This window comes from Coregonus clupeaformis, chromosome 16 (assembly GCF_020615455.1).
Source record: "Coregonus clupeaformis isolate EN_2021a chromosome 16, ASM2061545v1, whole genome shotgun sequence".
In the NCBI taxonomy this organism is placed as follows: Eukaryota; Metazoa; Chordata; class Actinopteri; order Salmoniformes; family Salmonidae; genus Coregonus; species Coregonus clupeaformis.
Genome location: NC_059207.1, coordinates 14,109,615 through 14,124,068, shown reverse-complemented (window position 1 = coordinate 14,124,068; position 14,454 = coordinate 14,109,615). Strand labels below are relative to the sequence as shown.

The window sequence follows — 14,454 nt, the reverse complement described above, 5'->3', positions numbered from 1 at the left end:
CTTTGGGGTTGTTTTTCTGCTAAGGGGACAGGACAACTTCACCGCATCAAAGGGACGATGGACGGGGCCATGTACTGTCTTATCTTGGTTGAGAACCTCCTTCCCTCAGCCAGGGCATTGAAAATGGGTCGTGAGTGGGTATTCCAGCATGACAATGACCCAAAACACACGGCCAAGGCAACAAAGGAGTGGCTCAAGAAGAAGCACATTAAGGTCCTGGAGTGGCCTAGCCAGTCTCCAGACCTTAATCCCATAGAAAATCTGTGGAGGGAGCTGAAGGTTCGAGTTGCCAAACGTCAGCCTCGAAACCTTAATGACTTGGAGAAGATCTGCAAAGAGGAGTGGGCCAAAATCCCTCCTGAGATGTGTGCAAACCTGGTGGCCAACTCCAAGAAACGTCTGACCTCTGTGATTGCCAACAAGGGTTTTGCCACCAAGTACTAAGTCATGTTTTGCAGAGGGGTCAAATACTTATTTCCCTCATTAAAATGCAAATCAATTTATAAAATTTTTGACATGCGTTTTTCTGGATTTTTTTGTTGTTATTCTGACTCTCACTGTTCAAATAAACCTACCATTAAAATTATAGACTGATAATTTCTTTGTCAGTGGGCAAACGTACAAAATCAGCAGGGGATCAAATACTTTTTTCCCTCACTGTATACACTAACACATGGAAACACTGACTCACTCACACATTGATTTAACACAAGCAGACTTGTCAACATGCAAATAATCTCACTTGCACTCACAAAAATTTACACATTCAGTGATACAGTAACACCCTCTTCGCAGCAGCCCACCAATCTCACTGTGGTTTCCTATTTGCCAATATTTGCAGAGTACGTTGATGGGGGCAATCAAGCACAGAAGTAATTGATTCATGTGTACTGGTGTTCCACTTAGGTGCCAAAGGGTTAATTAGCCAGTGGACCTGCCAATTCCCCCCAGGTCAGAGGGTAATAACATGTTAGATGGCGTAAATACAATCATAGTTTAAGATTAACAACTAATAGCTCTCGTTTCCTCCCCCTTTGGCAGTGCTCTGTACACCACCACATCTGAAACACATGCTGAAGGGTCTAGATTAGCTGTGATTGGGTCTATATTGCCTCGCCTCTTGAAGAAGTGGATGGCTTGCGGATGTGAATTTGATTGAGCGGAACCAATGAAGGCAGGGTTGAGCTCAGATTGCCTGGTGTCCCCCTAGCTTGCCACAAGTTACATAAGGGCAGGAGTTTGCTAGGCCTAGGAGACCTGCGCTCTTCGCCTCTGCAGCAGTTTTAAATAATGAAGTATGGTCAGTGGTCATCCCCCTGAGTCCCCCCAGGCTCGTCCAGTAATGTACGCCCTTGACTGGCTCAGGCAGTAAAATCAATGCTGGGGAAAAGGCTGGCTCCTGGGTCAAACTAAAGGTGTGCCGCAGAACGGAAGGAGATGGACAATTCAGTACACAACTATTGGCCATTAGATTAGAGCAAAAGGGAGAGAGGGAGTGTCAGTCACCCGGAAAGGACAGGCAGTAAGCAATCATTGTAGAGGGAGATAAAAAAATCACACTCTGTAGCATAGAAGTCATTCATAGGCTGTCAGTGAGGACAAGTGAGGACACATGAATTGATGTCTTTGTTTGAGAAGGTTTGGACATGGTGTGTCTCCTCTAAGAGGCTGCAGGAGAAATCTAGAGTTTCAGGACGTGCTAAGTATGAACCCAGTCAAATAACTAGACCAAAACATCTGGGGTTTTCTTCCAACTTCCCTCATTTTGGCAGGAAGATGCATTGCTTTACTTTCTATTTTTGCCTTTTAAAACAGAATATGTTTTTGAGAAAAGATAACCATATTTGTTGAAAAAATAATTTACTTTGTTTATTGTATTATACCAAGAGACTTGTGCATTATAAAGATTGGACCCATTCAAGTCAGTAAACTACTATACTTTCCAGACCTGGGTTCAAACACTATTTACGGTATTTCAATTACTTCCAAAGACATTTGGAAGTAAGTTTTTGATATTTGTTTCTTTGAAAAGACAAGTAGTTGAATATGGGAATGTATTTGGAAATACACCTGGAAAGTATTGGCATGTATTTGAAAATACTCAAATACACAGACACGTGTATTTTTAAATACAAATATTTAAATACTTCCATGCATTTCAACAAAAGTCTGTTTGGTATTTTAAATAATTTATTTGGAAAAAAACATTTATTCCAAATATGTTTTTAATAGTAGGCTATTTATAGGAAATTATTAGGAAATACTTTCAAATACTTTCAATAGAAGTAGTTGGTTCAGGTCATATTATTAGAAAATATGAAAATACACTGAACATAATTATTTAAATAACAAATAATCAAACACACATGTATTTGAACACAGGTCTGCTATTTTTCTCTCTTTCTTCTCCTTTTTCTCACTGTTTGTTCTTTTTTAGTGGTCCTGCACATCTCTTGTTCCACCCTGTTTGTTTCATAGAGATAGTCTAACAGTGTGCAAGTCCCTGGACGGCTCCGGAGAGATCCTTGTCATATTTCAATCAATTGCTGTTTTTCTGTTCTTCCTGGCCTCCCTGTTGTAATTGCTCTATTGTATCTTGTGTCTGACAAATTACCGTTGTGGCAACACTCCTGCAATTGATACTACCGGTTCTCTTCTTCCGAGCACAATAAACTTCAATCAATTCAACTGTACAATATATAGCAAAGGTAAATATTTTAGGTCGATACAGAACGGTTTAAGAACTTGTAAGATTTGATACGGGCCCTTCTCCAAAATTGTTTTTACTCTCCAACATTCCTCCATGATAGAATGAGCTTCAATATTTGGTGTATTGCTCTATTAAATCTACTGTAAATTGCCTCCCTGCACCGAAACTTGATGGTATGTGACCACTCTTTGTTTTTAAGAGGTGGAACATGTCACAAATTGCAATGCTGTGGAGAGAAGAAGAAAATGGAGTCATAGAAATGTCAATAGTGAGTTGAAAACAGTTAAGAAAGTCCACAATAATGGATTTCTAGATATATACATAGCAGAAGCAACATTGCAATCTATTGCACTCTTATTGCCGTATTCATGGTCTGGAAATTTGATTTGTTTTACTCAGCCACAGTGGAGTATCTATACCTATTGCACCTCAAATCGCTTGCTCATCACTTCACCTAACAAGTTAACACTCCAAGAGCAAAGTCCCTTCTGTAAAATGAAGACTTCCACTGCACCCTGTCAGCACGACACTCCAATTTTGAGTTAATGTCTTACCAAAAATTATCGGGGTGATTATCAGATGGGCACTTTCAACTGTTGGAAGAAGGAACGGAGCAGGCCATACTGTTGGGAGAAGGGGCACCGGGGTAAAACTGGTTATAACTCCAGCTCTGTTTGTGATATTAACATTCTAACAATGTCAGTGTATTATATAGACTTATTCATGAAAAGTCAAGGACAGAGGGGGTCATGTGCAGTTAAAATGACTGTTTTAGTGGTTCTAGTGTTAAGGGTGTTGGTGTTTGTCTGCAGACCCGGGGTGGGGGATGACTAAAGCCTGATATCCATGTTACAATATAGGGGTGAAAGAATGGAGCACAGGTGACTGGTGGCACCTTAATTGGGGAGGACGGGCTCATAGTAATGGCTGGAACAGAGTGAATGGAATGGTATCATACACATCACACACATGGTTAGCATGTGTTTTATACCATTCCATTCGAGAGGGAATGGCGGCCATTTTTACGGGCTCCTGACCAATTGAGGTATGTGGTGTATTTCTTTTGTGCTGATCTTAACTTGTTTTGTACATAATGTTTCCGCCATCGTTTCCTATGACCGAAAAGAGCTTCTGGACATCAGAACAGCTTTCACTAACCTCGATTTGGACGAGGACTTCTACTTCAATGAGTCGGAGGCGAAAGACATATTGATTATCGTGGACCAGACCCAAATCCCCGACACCCGAAGAAGGAATGAGCCGTCGCTATAGAAGCCGGCCTGCGGGATACCTGACGAGACTATGTCAGAGAGTGGATAAATCGCCCTCCATTTGGCAAATCTAACCTTAACTCTATCCTCCTGATTCCTGCTTACGAGCAAAAACTTAAACAGGAAATACAAGTGACGCTAAGCTACATGACTGTTTCGCTACCACAGACTGGAATATGTTCCGGGATTCATCCGATTCATTGAGGAGTTTACCGCATCAGTCACCGGCTTCATTAATAAGTGCATTGACGACGTTGTCCCCAAAGTGACCGTACATACAGTGCCTTATATTTTGCCTTATATAAAATATTTTGCATCTTCAAAGTGGTAGGCATGTTGTGTAAATCAAATGATACAAACCCCCCAAAAATCTATTTTAATTCCAGGTTGTAAGGCAACAAAATAGGAAAAATGCCAAGGGGGGTGAATACTTTCGCAAGCCACTGTACATATCATAACCAGAAGCCATAGATTATAGGCAACATCCACACTGAGCTAAAGGCTAGAGCTGCCGCCTTCAATGAGCAGGACACTATTCCGGACGCTTATAAGAAATACCGCTACGCCCTCCGATGAACCATCAAACAGGCAAAGCGTCAATACAGGACCAAGATTGAATCCTACTACACCTGCTCTGACACTTCGGATGAGTCAGGGCTTGCAAACTATCACGGATTACAAAGGGAAACCTGCCACTAGCTGTCTAGTGTTGCGAGCCTACCAGATGAGCTGAATACCTTCTATGTGCCCTTCGAGGTTAGCAATGCTGAACTGTGCATGAGAGCACCAGCTGTTCCGGACGACTGTGTGATCACACTCTTCATGGCAAATGTGACCTTAAAACAGGTTAACATTTACAAGGCTGCTGTGCCAGATGGATTACCAGGACGCGTACTCAGAGCATGGGCTGACCAGCTGGCAAGTGTCTTCACCAACATTTTCAATCTCTCCCTGAACCAGTTTGTAATACCTACATGTTTCAAGCAGACAACCATAGTCCCTGTGCCCAATAACGCCAAGGTAACCTGTCTAAATGACTATCGACCCTGTAGCACTCACGTATATAGCCATGAAATGCTTTTAAAGGCTGGTCATGGCTCACATGAACACTATCATCCCAGATACCCTGGACCCACTCTAATACGCATACAGCACCAACAGATCCACAGATGGTGCCTGGCCATGCAGTCATCGGTGAACAGGTAGTACAGGAGGGGACTGAGCACGAATCCTGTGGGACCCCCGTGTTGAGGATCAGCGTGGCAGATGTGTTGTTACCTACCCTTACCACCTGGGGGCGGCCCGTCAGGAAGTCCAGGATCCAGTTGCAGAGGGAGGTGTTTAGTCCCAGGGTCCTTAGCTTAGTGATGAGATTTGAGGGTACTATGGTGTTGAATGCAGAGCTGTAGTCAATGAATAGCATTCTCACGCAGGTGTTCCTTTTGTCCAGGTGGGAAAGGGCAGTGTGGAGTGCAATAGAGATTGCATCATCTGTGGATCTGTTGGGGCGGTATGCAAATTGGAGTGGGTGTAGGATTTCTGGGATCATAGTGTTGATGTGAGCCATGACCAGCCTTTCAAAGCACTTCATGGCTACAGACATGAGTGCTACGGGTCTGTAGTCATTTAGGCAGGTTACGTTAGTGTTCTTGGGCACAGGGACTACGGTGGTCTGCTTGAAACATGTTGGTATTACAGAATCAGTCAGGGACAGGTTGAAAATGTCAGTGAAGACACTTGCCAGTTGTTCAGCGTATGCTTGGAGTGTCTTGGTAATCCATCTGGCCCTGGGGCCTTGTGAATGTTGACCTGTTTAAAGGTCTTACTCACATCGGCTACGGAGAGCGTGATCACACAGTCGTCCAGAACAACTGCTGCTCTCATGCATGCTTCAGTGTTGCTTGCCTCGAAGCGAGCATTTAGTGATTTATCTGTAATAGTTTGCAAGCCCTGCCACATCCGACGAGCATTGGAGCCGGTGTAGTATGATTCAATCTTAGTCCTGTATTGACGCTTTGCCTGTTTGATGGTTCATCGGAGGGCATAGCAGGATTTCTTATAAGCGTCCGGGTTAGAGTCCCACTCCTTGAACGTGGCAGCTCTACCGTTTAGATCAGTGCAGATGTTGCCTGTAATCCATGGCTTGTGGTTGGGGTATGTACGTACGGTCACTGTGGGGACGTCGTCATCAATGCACTTATTGATGAAGCCAGTGACTGATGTGGTGTACTCCTCAATGCCATCGGAAGAATCCCGGAACATATTCCAGTCTGTGCTAGCAAAACAGTCCTTTTGCTTAGCATCTGCATCATCTGACCACTTCTTTATTGACCGAGTCAGTGGTGCTTCCTGCTTTCAGGAATCAGGAGGATAGAATTATGGTCAGATTTGCCAAATGGAGGGCGAGGGAGAGCTTTGTATGCGTCTCTGTGAGTATTTTTCCTCTGGTTGCACATTTAACATGCTGTTAGAAATTACGTAAAACTGATTTAAGTTTCCCTGCATTAAAGTCCCCGGCCACTAGGAGTGCCGCCGCTGGATGAGTGTTTTCCTGTTTGCTTATGGCCTTATACAGCTCATTGAGTGCGGTCTTAGTGCCAGCATCGGTTTCTGGTGATAAGTAGACAGCTACTAATAATATAGATGAAAACTCTCTTGGTAAATAGTGTGGTCTACAGCTTATCATGAGATACTCTACCTCAGGCGAGCAAAACCTTGAGACTTCCTTAATATTTTATTTGGTGCACCAGCTGTTGTTTACAAATATACACAGACCACCACCCCTTGTCTTACCGGAGGCCGTTGTTCTATCTTGCCGATGCAGCGTGAAACCCGCTACCTGTATGTTATCCATGTCGTCGTTCAGCCACGACTCGGTGAAACATAAGATATTACAGTTTTTAATGTCCTGTTGGTAGGATATTCATGATCGTAGCTCGTCGATTTTGTTATCCAATGATTGTACGTTGGCTAATAGGACTGATGGAAGAGGCAGATTACCCACTCGCTGTCGGATCCTTACAAGGCACCCCGACCTATGTCCCCGATATCTCCGTCTCTTTCTCCTGCGAATGACGGGGATTTGGGCCTGGTCGGTTGTCTGATGTAAATCCTTTGTGTCCGACTCGTTGAAGAAAAAATCTTCGTCCAGTACGAGGTGAATAATTGCTGCCCTGATATCCAGAAGCTATTTTCGGTTGTAAGAGACGGTGGCAGAAACATTATGTACAAAATAAGTTACAAATAACGTGAAAAAACACACATAATAGCACAATTGGTTAGGAGCCCGTAAAACGGCAGCCATCTCCTCCGGCGCCATTATCACTATGCCATCCCTCACCAGCCTCATGTGGAATGGAGGTCGGAGAAAGAACTAGGGGAGAGAAACTGTAGGGAGGGAAACCATGAAAAATAATGAAGGATGAAGAGTTAGTCCCCAACTATTCAGCATGCTGTATGAGTAGACGTGTGAGTACCAAAGACGTTCATAATCGAATCCAGAGTAGGAGAGGCATGATCAAGAGAAAAATACCAAACGACACAGGAGGAGGAGAGAGAGACAGATGAAGAGAGACAGATGAGGAGAGACATGAGGAGAGAGAGAGTAATTCCTTGCATGTCCATGTTTTGCATGCCTAGTGGTGGGTGTGTGTGCGTGCATGTGTGTAGGTTTTTTAAACCTAACATATTGCTTCCCCCATCAATCAGAGGCTGCATGCAAATAAGGGCCCTTGAGGCACCCTGTGTTGCACTGCCTCCAGAGATCCAGGGGGTGGGCCCCTTTAGCCCTGCCACCAACAGTAATCTGCAACCACTCTACCTAAACACATTCCAACAGCTACTCAAGGGACCGTAGGGTGGTTTTGTATCTGTTGCCACCCTTGTTGGGTTAAATACCTCCATCAGTATATTGTGTACACTTTAGACCTACACTGTATCTGCATCAAGCAGACTGGTTTAATGGTCCAGATCAGAGTCTTGTGTGGTCCTGAGTCTATAACGTATGTGTTGGTTGCTTCCACCAAGACCTCCTCTGTTTCAGCAAAATAAAATGTGATTGCAGTGGTTGGTTTGCTATGCTGGTGATGCTGGAACTTTGCTGTTTGAAATGCTGCATGTATTTGGAACCACACTTCCATGAGATCATAACTCATTAGAATAAATAACTATTTGTTTCTTATCATTACTATGCCTGCCCTCACTTAAAGCACGTAGCTAACTAATAACCACCTGACTTATCCAACTTCCCACACATTCGTTTTATTTAGGAATAGAGTGGCAATTAAGTTAATTGACTTGTTTTCATACTTTTGTTTTTACAAAGGCTAATTAATATTTGCTCCAATCCTCCATTTAAACCTATTTAATTAAATAATAATGGGATGATTCATTTGATGGGGGATTGTGTACGAACAGTTTCTAAAATGTGTGGCAAATTAGTTCACATAGAATATACAGTACCAGTCAAAAGTGTGGACACACCTACTCATTCAATTGTTTTTCTTTATTTTTACAATTTTTTACATTGTAGAATAATAGTGAATACATCAAAACTATGAAAGAAAACATATGGAATCATGTAGTAACCGAAAAAGTGTTAAACAAATCAAAATATATTTTACATTTGAGATAGTTAAATTAGTTCACATAGAATATACATGAAAATATTTGTAATTTGTATTTTCTTCAACCTCCAAGAGATAGGCTACATGTGTCTTCACAAACAGTGTATTGATGTAAACATCAACAGTATCCATTTTGGGCTCACTAGTTGCATCTGTTTTTAGTTCTTTGTTTTTTGTAGATATGGTAATGTCTTCATATTTAGAGTGAGAGGTATCTGAGATTACACTTGGAACCTGATATGTTTGTTGTAGAATAGGGAGGTGTGGGGATCTTTAGTTAATGTATTTGCCGATTGCAATAAAAAACAACATAATTCATTGTACATAAATACAGACTCTAGTGAGTGTTTGTTTACTTCTTTTAAGAGGCACATAATGCAATAATATAGTTCGTATTGTTGTTCATATCTGACGCACAATCCAACAGTCATGAATCAAATAATGCGTGGAAGTCAATGGGAGATTTGCACGAAAGGGTCACATCCACATATCTAGTGTAGAATTACATAAAATGTCTACTTATTCTTTACATAAAAGCAACATGAAAGATAACAAGGCCCATATTGACGCATACAAAACGGCATGGAACCAGTTCTAACCAGTTCTAACTCTCCATTGTTACACTATTAAATCATAGTTAGGGTTTTTTCCTGACCATGTGATCTGACAGGGAAAAACGCTGGGCCCAAATCAAATGAAATAACATTTTATTGGTTGCATACACCTGTCTTGCAGATGTTATCGCAGGCGCAGTAAAATGCTTATGTTTCTAGCTCCAACAGTGCAGTAATACCTAACAATACAAAACAATAAACACAAATCCAAAACATATAAAGAAAGGAATTAAGAAATATCAGACCGAACAATGTCAGAGTCCGGAATATAAATATATATGTATATTATGGTGTGTATAGACAGTATGGATAGTATATGAATAAAGGTGTGTACAGCAGTAGTTATATAGGATGAGCCTTGACTAGAATACAGTATATACTATACATATGAAGTGGGTAAAACAGCATGTACACATTATTAAAGTTACCAGTGTTCAATGACTATGTACATAGGGCAGCAGTCTCTCAGGTGGATGGTAGCTGGCTAGTAAATGTGACTAAGTTCAGGGCAGGGAGCTGGGCGGAGGCTTTATATGCCCTACTCACTGTGCCCAGTCAGAACTGCAGTAATTCTAGAGCTTTCAGCAGCATACTCTCCCAGGGCTTGTACAGGGCTGATGATAAGGACTTGGTATGAGTGCTATCGCTGGTCATACCCTGGGCCCCAGAAAAGCCATTGAGACGACATCCTCCCTAGAGGGGGAATTAGCTCAGTGTGTGTTAGCGATCTGTGGAATATTTTGGGAAATGAGCAGCCTGAAGTGGCTATGAAGTGTCTTGCAGTGGGAGGGTAATTCTCACTGCTCTCTTCAGTAAGGAGCAGGATTCTTTGAGTGGAAATGCGGTGCGGCTTGCTGAAGTGTCATTATTTCACTCGAATCCTGTGCACGATGCAGCAGAATACGTCAAAGTAGATCAGAAACGGAACGTGTTTTGCTTTTGAGACCTTCCAACCATACATAACATCACGACTGAATATCCCTGGTCCTGGGGACCCACAGGAATGGACTTTGTATTTGATCATGAACACCTAATCATCAACCATAATCATCAAGCCCATGATTAGTTGAATGAATCAGATGTGTTGGTGCTGGGAAAGAAAAGGTTTTGCACCCCAGTGGGGCCCCAGGAACAGGACTGAGAAAGCCTGCTTTCCATAGAAAGGTGTCTGGTTGAAGGTTTTCTAGGGGTCATAGTCGGCTAATGTAAAGTCAACCACTCAGAATGTCTTCAGCACCTGCTGGGGTCCGGCCCACTGGTTTTACATTTCACATAATGACGAGTCCCATTACATCCCAATTAAATAGTCATAATCATGCTTGTTTAATTGAAATTATCACTGTCTTCAATGAAGCGGTCCCAGTAGGTACATATCACCCATATTACATTTAATTCTACTGTCAATTAACCACAACAAGACACAATGCTTTTATTTATCAACAACACAGTGTGTATCCCAATACATCCGTTATGCCTTATTTATATTTGAATATTTTATTCTCGCTCGCTTAACTACATATCAGCAGAGAGATTGATCATTTGCTTCTGGGCTGTTGTTTAGCAAATGGCCTGTCTATTGGGTTTTGTTGGATGCTACTGCACCAAGAATGGTCTGCCGTGAGGCAAATGATAAAAGGTTGCTACAGTAACACCACAAATGGCCACAAATCACAGGTCTTGACCATCGCTCTGGGCATTGACGTTATGGAAATGTAGCCATCAGAATGATGTAGCCTACTCAGCATATCCATCTCTCTTTGTCTTCTTCTAACCTTTGCTCTTGCTATCCTTTCTTATCTCCCTACGTTTGCATAATGAGGGGCACATATGCTAATAAGCTTGCTGAGATCTGTGTGGGTGTTCAAGATCACCATTCATTTAATGTCATTCCCACTGTCCTTCCTTTCGCAGGTGTTCCAAGGAAACTTTGACAATGACACGCACAGAAAGAACGTGATAGCTCCGCCCATCTATGCCCGATTTGTCCGGATCCTTCCATGGTCGTGGTACGGAAGGATCACTTTGCGTGCGGAGTTACTGGGATGCACAGAGGAAGAGTGACCACCCATCCCCCTCCTCCCTCCACCCCCTCTCCCCCCTTTAATACTGGATCATCTAGCCCAGATCCAGTGTTTCAATATAAACTGTGCAACCTGTAAAAAGAAATCAATTTTGAATGGATTTTTCAAGAATACGTGTTTGGTTGTGTTGGGTTGCTGTTTGTTTTTTTGTACAATGATTTAAACCTGTCCTTGTCCTAATTTTCTTCTTTTTGTGGTCAATGTCTTTTATTTTCCTCCAGATTGTTTTCCATCGTGTTTGGAATTAACTTGTGTAACATATTTGATTGGCAGGGGTTGGGGAGTGGGGAGGGGAATCACACTCTGGTTTAAACGTATTGCCATGGAAGCTACTGTACAGTGTCACTTTTTAACAAAGACAACATGAAACCTGTCTACCATGCTTCAATGGACATTATTAACCCCACTTCAACTCATAGCGGAACTATCCAAGAAATCATTCAACGATCACAACTAAATACTTCAGTGACAGATATTTTACTTTGGATTATAACACTTCTTCAAGCCAGGCTTTTACCATTGCTGACACTGACATTGTAACGCAAATCAAAAATAACAACAATGCCATTGTATTTTATGTAAAACACTAAATAATTGCATGGTGCATAAATTATTATATTAAATGTATATTATGACAAATCATTTAAAACTCCTTCCCTAAGAGCAATCGCTTTGGTTTAGGGATCTATTTTTACGTGCATTTTAAATAGTTCTGATACACACCGCAAAAGCTTAAAGAGTGACGGATCTGCTAGATGAATAACAAGCAAAAACGTGGTACTGTAGTGTAGACACTGAGCTTGATGGGCTCGCTGATTGAAGGGTCCAAATGCTCTCAGCGTTTTATCTCTTCTTTCATTTATTTCAATGTAATTAGCATTTCAATTTCTTGTTTGTGAGATATTTACTTGGAATTACGTCACATTTCTAGAATTGTATACTTTGTTTAGTTGTGTTTATTTTTTCTGCTTTTGTATCCTTGTGTCCAATCCTTGTTGTTTTCTGTCTTTACAATATCATTTTGAATCAATTTGAAAAGCTCAGGATAGAAGTCACCCATCCATACTCACAATTGTATTGTTTCTAAGATAAGCCCTCCTTTTAATATAATATTTTACATTTACAGACATTACCATGGCAATTAAATTAATAAAATGAAATAAACTCATCACATAAATATTTTTATTTTATTTTATTTTTTATATCAAAAGACATAATGACAACAACACACAAACATCTTTCTATTCATGCATATTCACACAAAAAAAGTAAGAACTTTGAACTTATGAATATATACATGTCTGTCTTTGTTTGATATGTACAATGAAAATGATCAGTTGTTGTTTCAGTATGTCACTGTATTTCAGTGTTGCATTTGAAAGTATCATTATCCCAAAAAAAATATTTGAATGATACCAGAAATACCAGAATAGTCAATGACTTATGCCCATATTTTGCAATATGATTGGGAAAATAGCCACTTGACTGTTACCCTAGTTTGTGCAATTTCCAATCGGAATGTCCCTGGAGTAATCTTTATGATATTAGGACATTACGTCCCAAAAATAAAGTTGACCCATGCATTTTGTTCATAATCCTGAAACCCATATACGCTGACAGAGCGATTTTGTTTGAACAACATTGGATGTGAAGTTGTTATTGGTGTAAAACAGTGTCTAACATTTCTTATATCCATGGACACAGCATAAGCATCATGTCATGCAACTAACTCACTTTTTATAATGGATGTATTTGGCTAGGCATAATGTTTTTTATTTAAGTTTTTGATATCTTGGCTTTTGATCAAGCTGTTTACTAGTATTTCTTGTCCAGCTGTTCCTGTGTCCATAAGGTTGTCTGCTTGATTGATCATTCTAGATGGCTGCCTGTGTGCACTTTTCACACAACGGGATTTTTACTGACCAATGGATATGGCAGCATGACGTATTAGGAGGGATACAGTATCACACTATTTGTTATAACATTATGTTACAGGTCCTTTACTTTGCACTCACAATTTTGCATTGTAAAACCTTGGCTAACTGGTGAAGGGGAACCAGGATGTCCATGTTGTGTTTCTGTGTCTACTCAGTCTGAGTATCAAGTGCTATCTAGCAAAGTGTACCAATTATATGCTGATTAGTCCAAGCTTGCGAAGGAGAGTCAGAAACTAATACTGTGTACAGCTGAAAAAATATGTTGCTTCAAACAAGAGCTCTTTCAGTTTGACCAATAAAAATGATGTCTGTGAATCGAATGGCTTGCCTTTTCTTTTTACTCGCAAAGGTGTCATGTTACCCGTCTTTGTTCATTTAATATGATACTCTTCTCTTGTTCTCTGATCATGCTCTGCTTTCTCCCAGCGTCTGATTACACGTGGCTGTGCTGCAATGTGTCGCCTTCATTGATTTACCGTAGGCTGCCATGCTTTGTTCCTTCATTGCACTTTCAACTTCATTCTCTTTGCTGTGGCAGGGGGATCAAGACGTGAGTCGAAGGCCAAATGTGAAACTGCACTGTCTAGTAATGATTAAATTATGTGAGATCCCGTATGGAGAGATAATTGCCTCGTAACTCAGGTGAGTGAAGTTGCACACCAATTAAAAGCTGATTAGAAAACAACCTGTTTAGTCTGCCTTCCCCATCCGTTATATCAGGGGTGGCAAATTCATTCCATGGAGGCCGAGTGTCTGCTGGTTTTTGTTTTTTCCTTTCAATTAAGACGTAGACAACCAGGTGAGGGGAGTTCCTTACTAATTAGTTACCTTAATTCATAAATCAAGTACAAGGGAGCAGCGGTCGGAGCAGGGGCAGGACCGAGTTTGGGAAACCCTGCTTTAGAGCATGATCCGGAAAAGAGGAGATGCCCGGTGGAATGAGGAGTGTGTCTTAGCAGAGCCCCAGCCTGATTTTCAACTGCAGCCTGGTAAACAGGCTCTGGATGAATGCTTCCTGGTGGTATTTAGACTAGAAACAAATGGATCGAGGGATTTGAGAGAATGACTGCATACACAGCCTTTTTTGTATTCCTAGCATAGACATAGCCATGCCTCCAACGTGCCTTGTGTTTAGTTATATTGCAAATGGATGTATACAGTAAGAATCTAAAGCAGTCAACAAGGCTGTAACTTGGATAATAACATTGAGGTCATT

At 41.2% G+C, this 14,454-nt stretch overlaps 1 protein-coding gene across 1 annotated transcript in view; it reads left to right on the top strand.

Moving 5' to 3' along the window:
• LOC121585229 (EGF-like repeat and discoidin I-like domain-containing protein 3) overlaps positions 1–13,553 on the top strand; it is a 214,043-nt gene extending 200,490 nt beyond the window's left edge. The window contains exon 10 of the mRNA XM_041901673.2: positions 11,132–13,553. Within this exon, the coding sequence (XP_041757607.1) occupies positions 11,132–11,281 (150 nt within the window). The 3' untranslated portion in view covers positions 11,282–13,553. The remainder of the gene's footprint in view (positions 1–11,131) is intronic.
• The last annotated feature ends 901 nt before the right edge of the window (positions 13,554–14,454 follow it).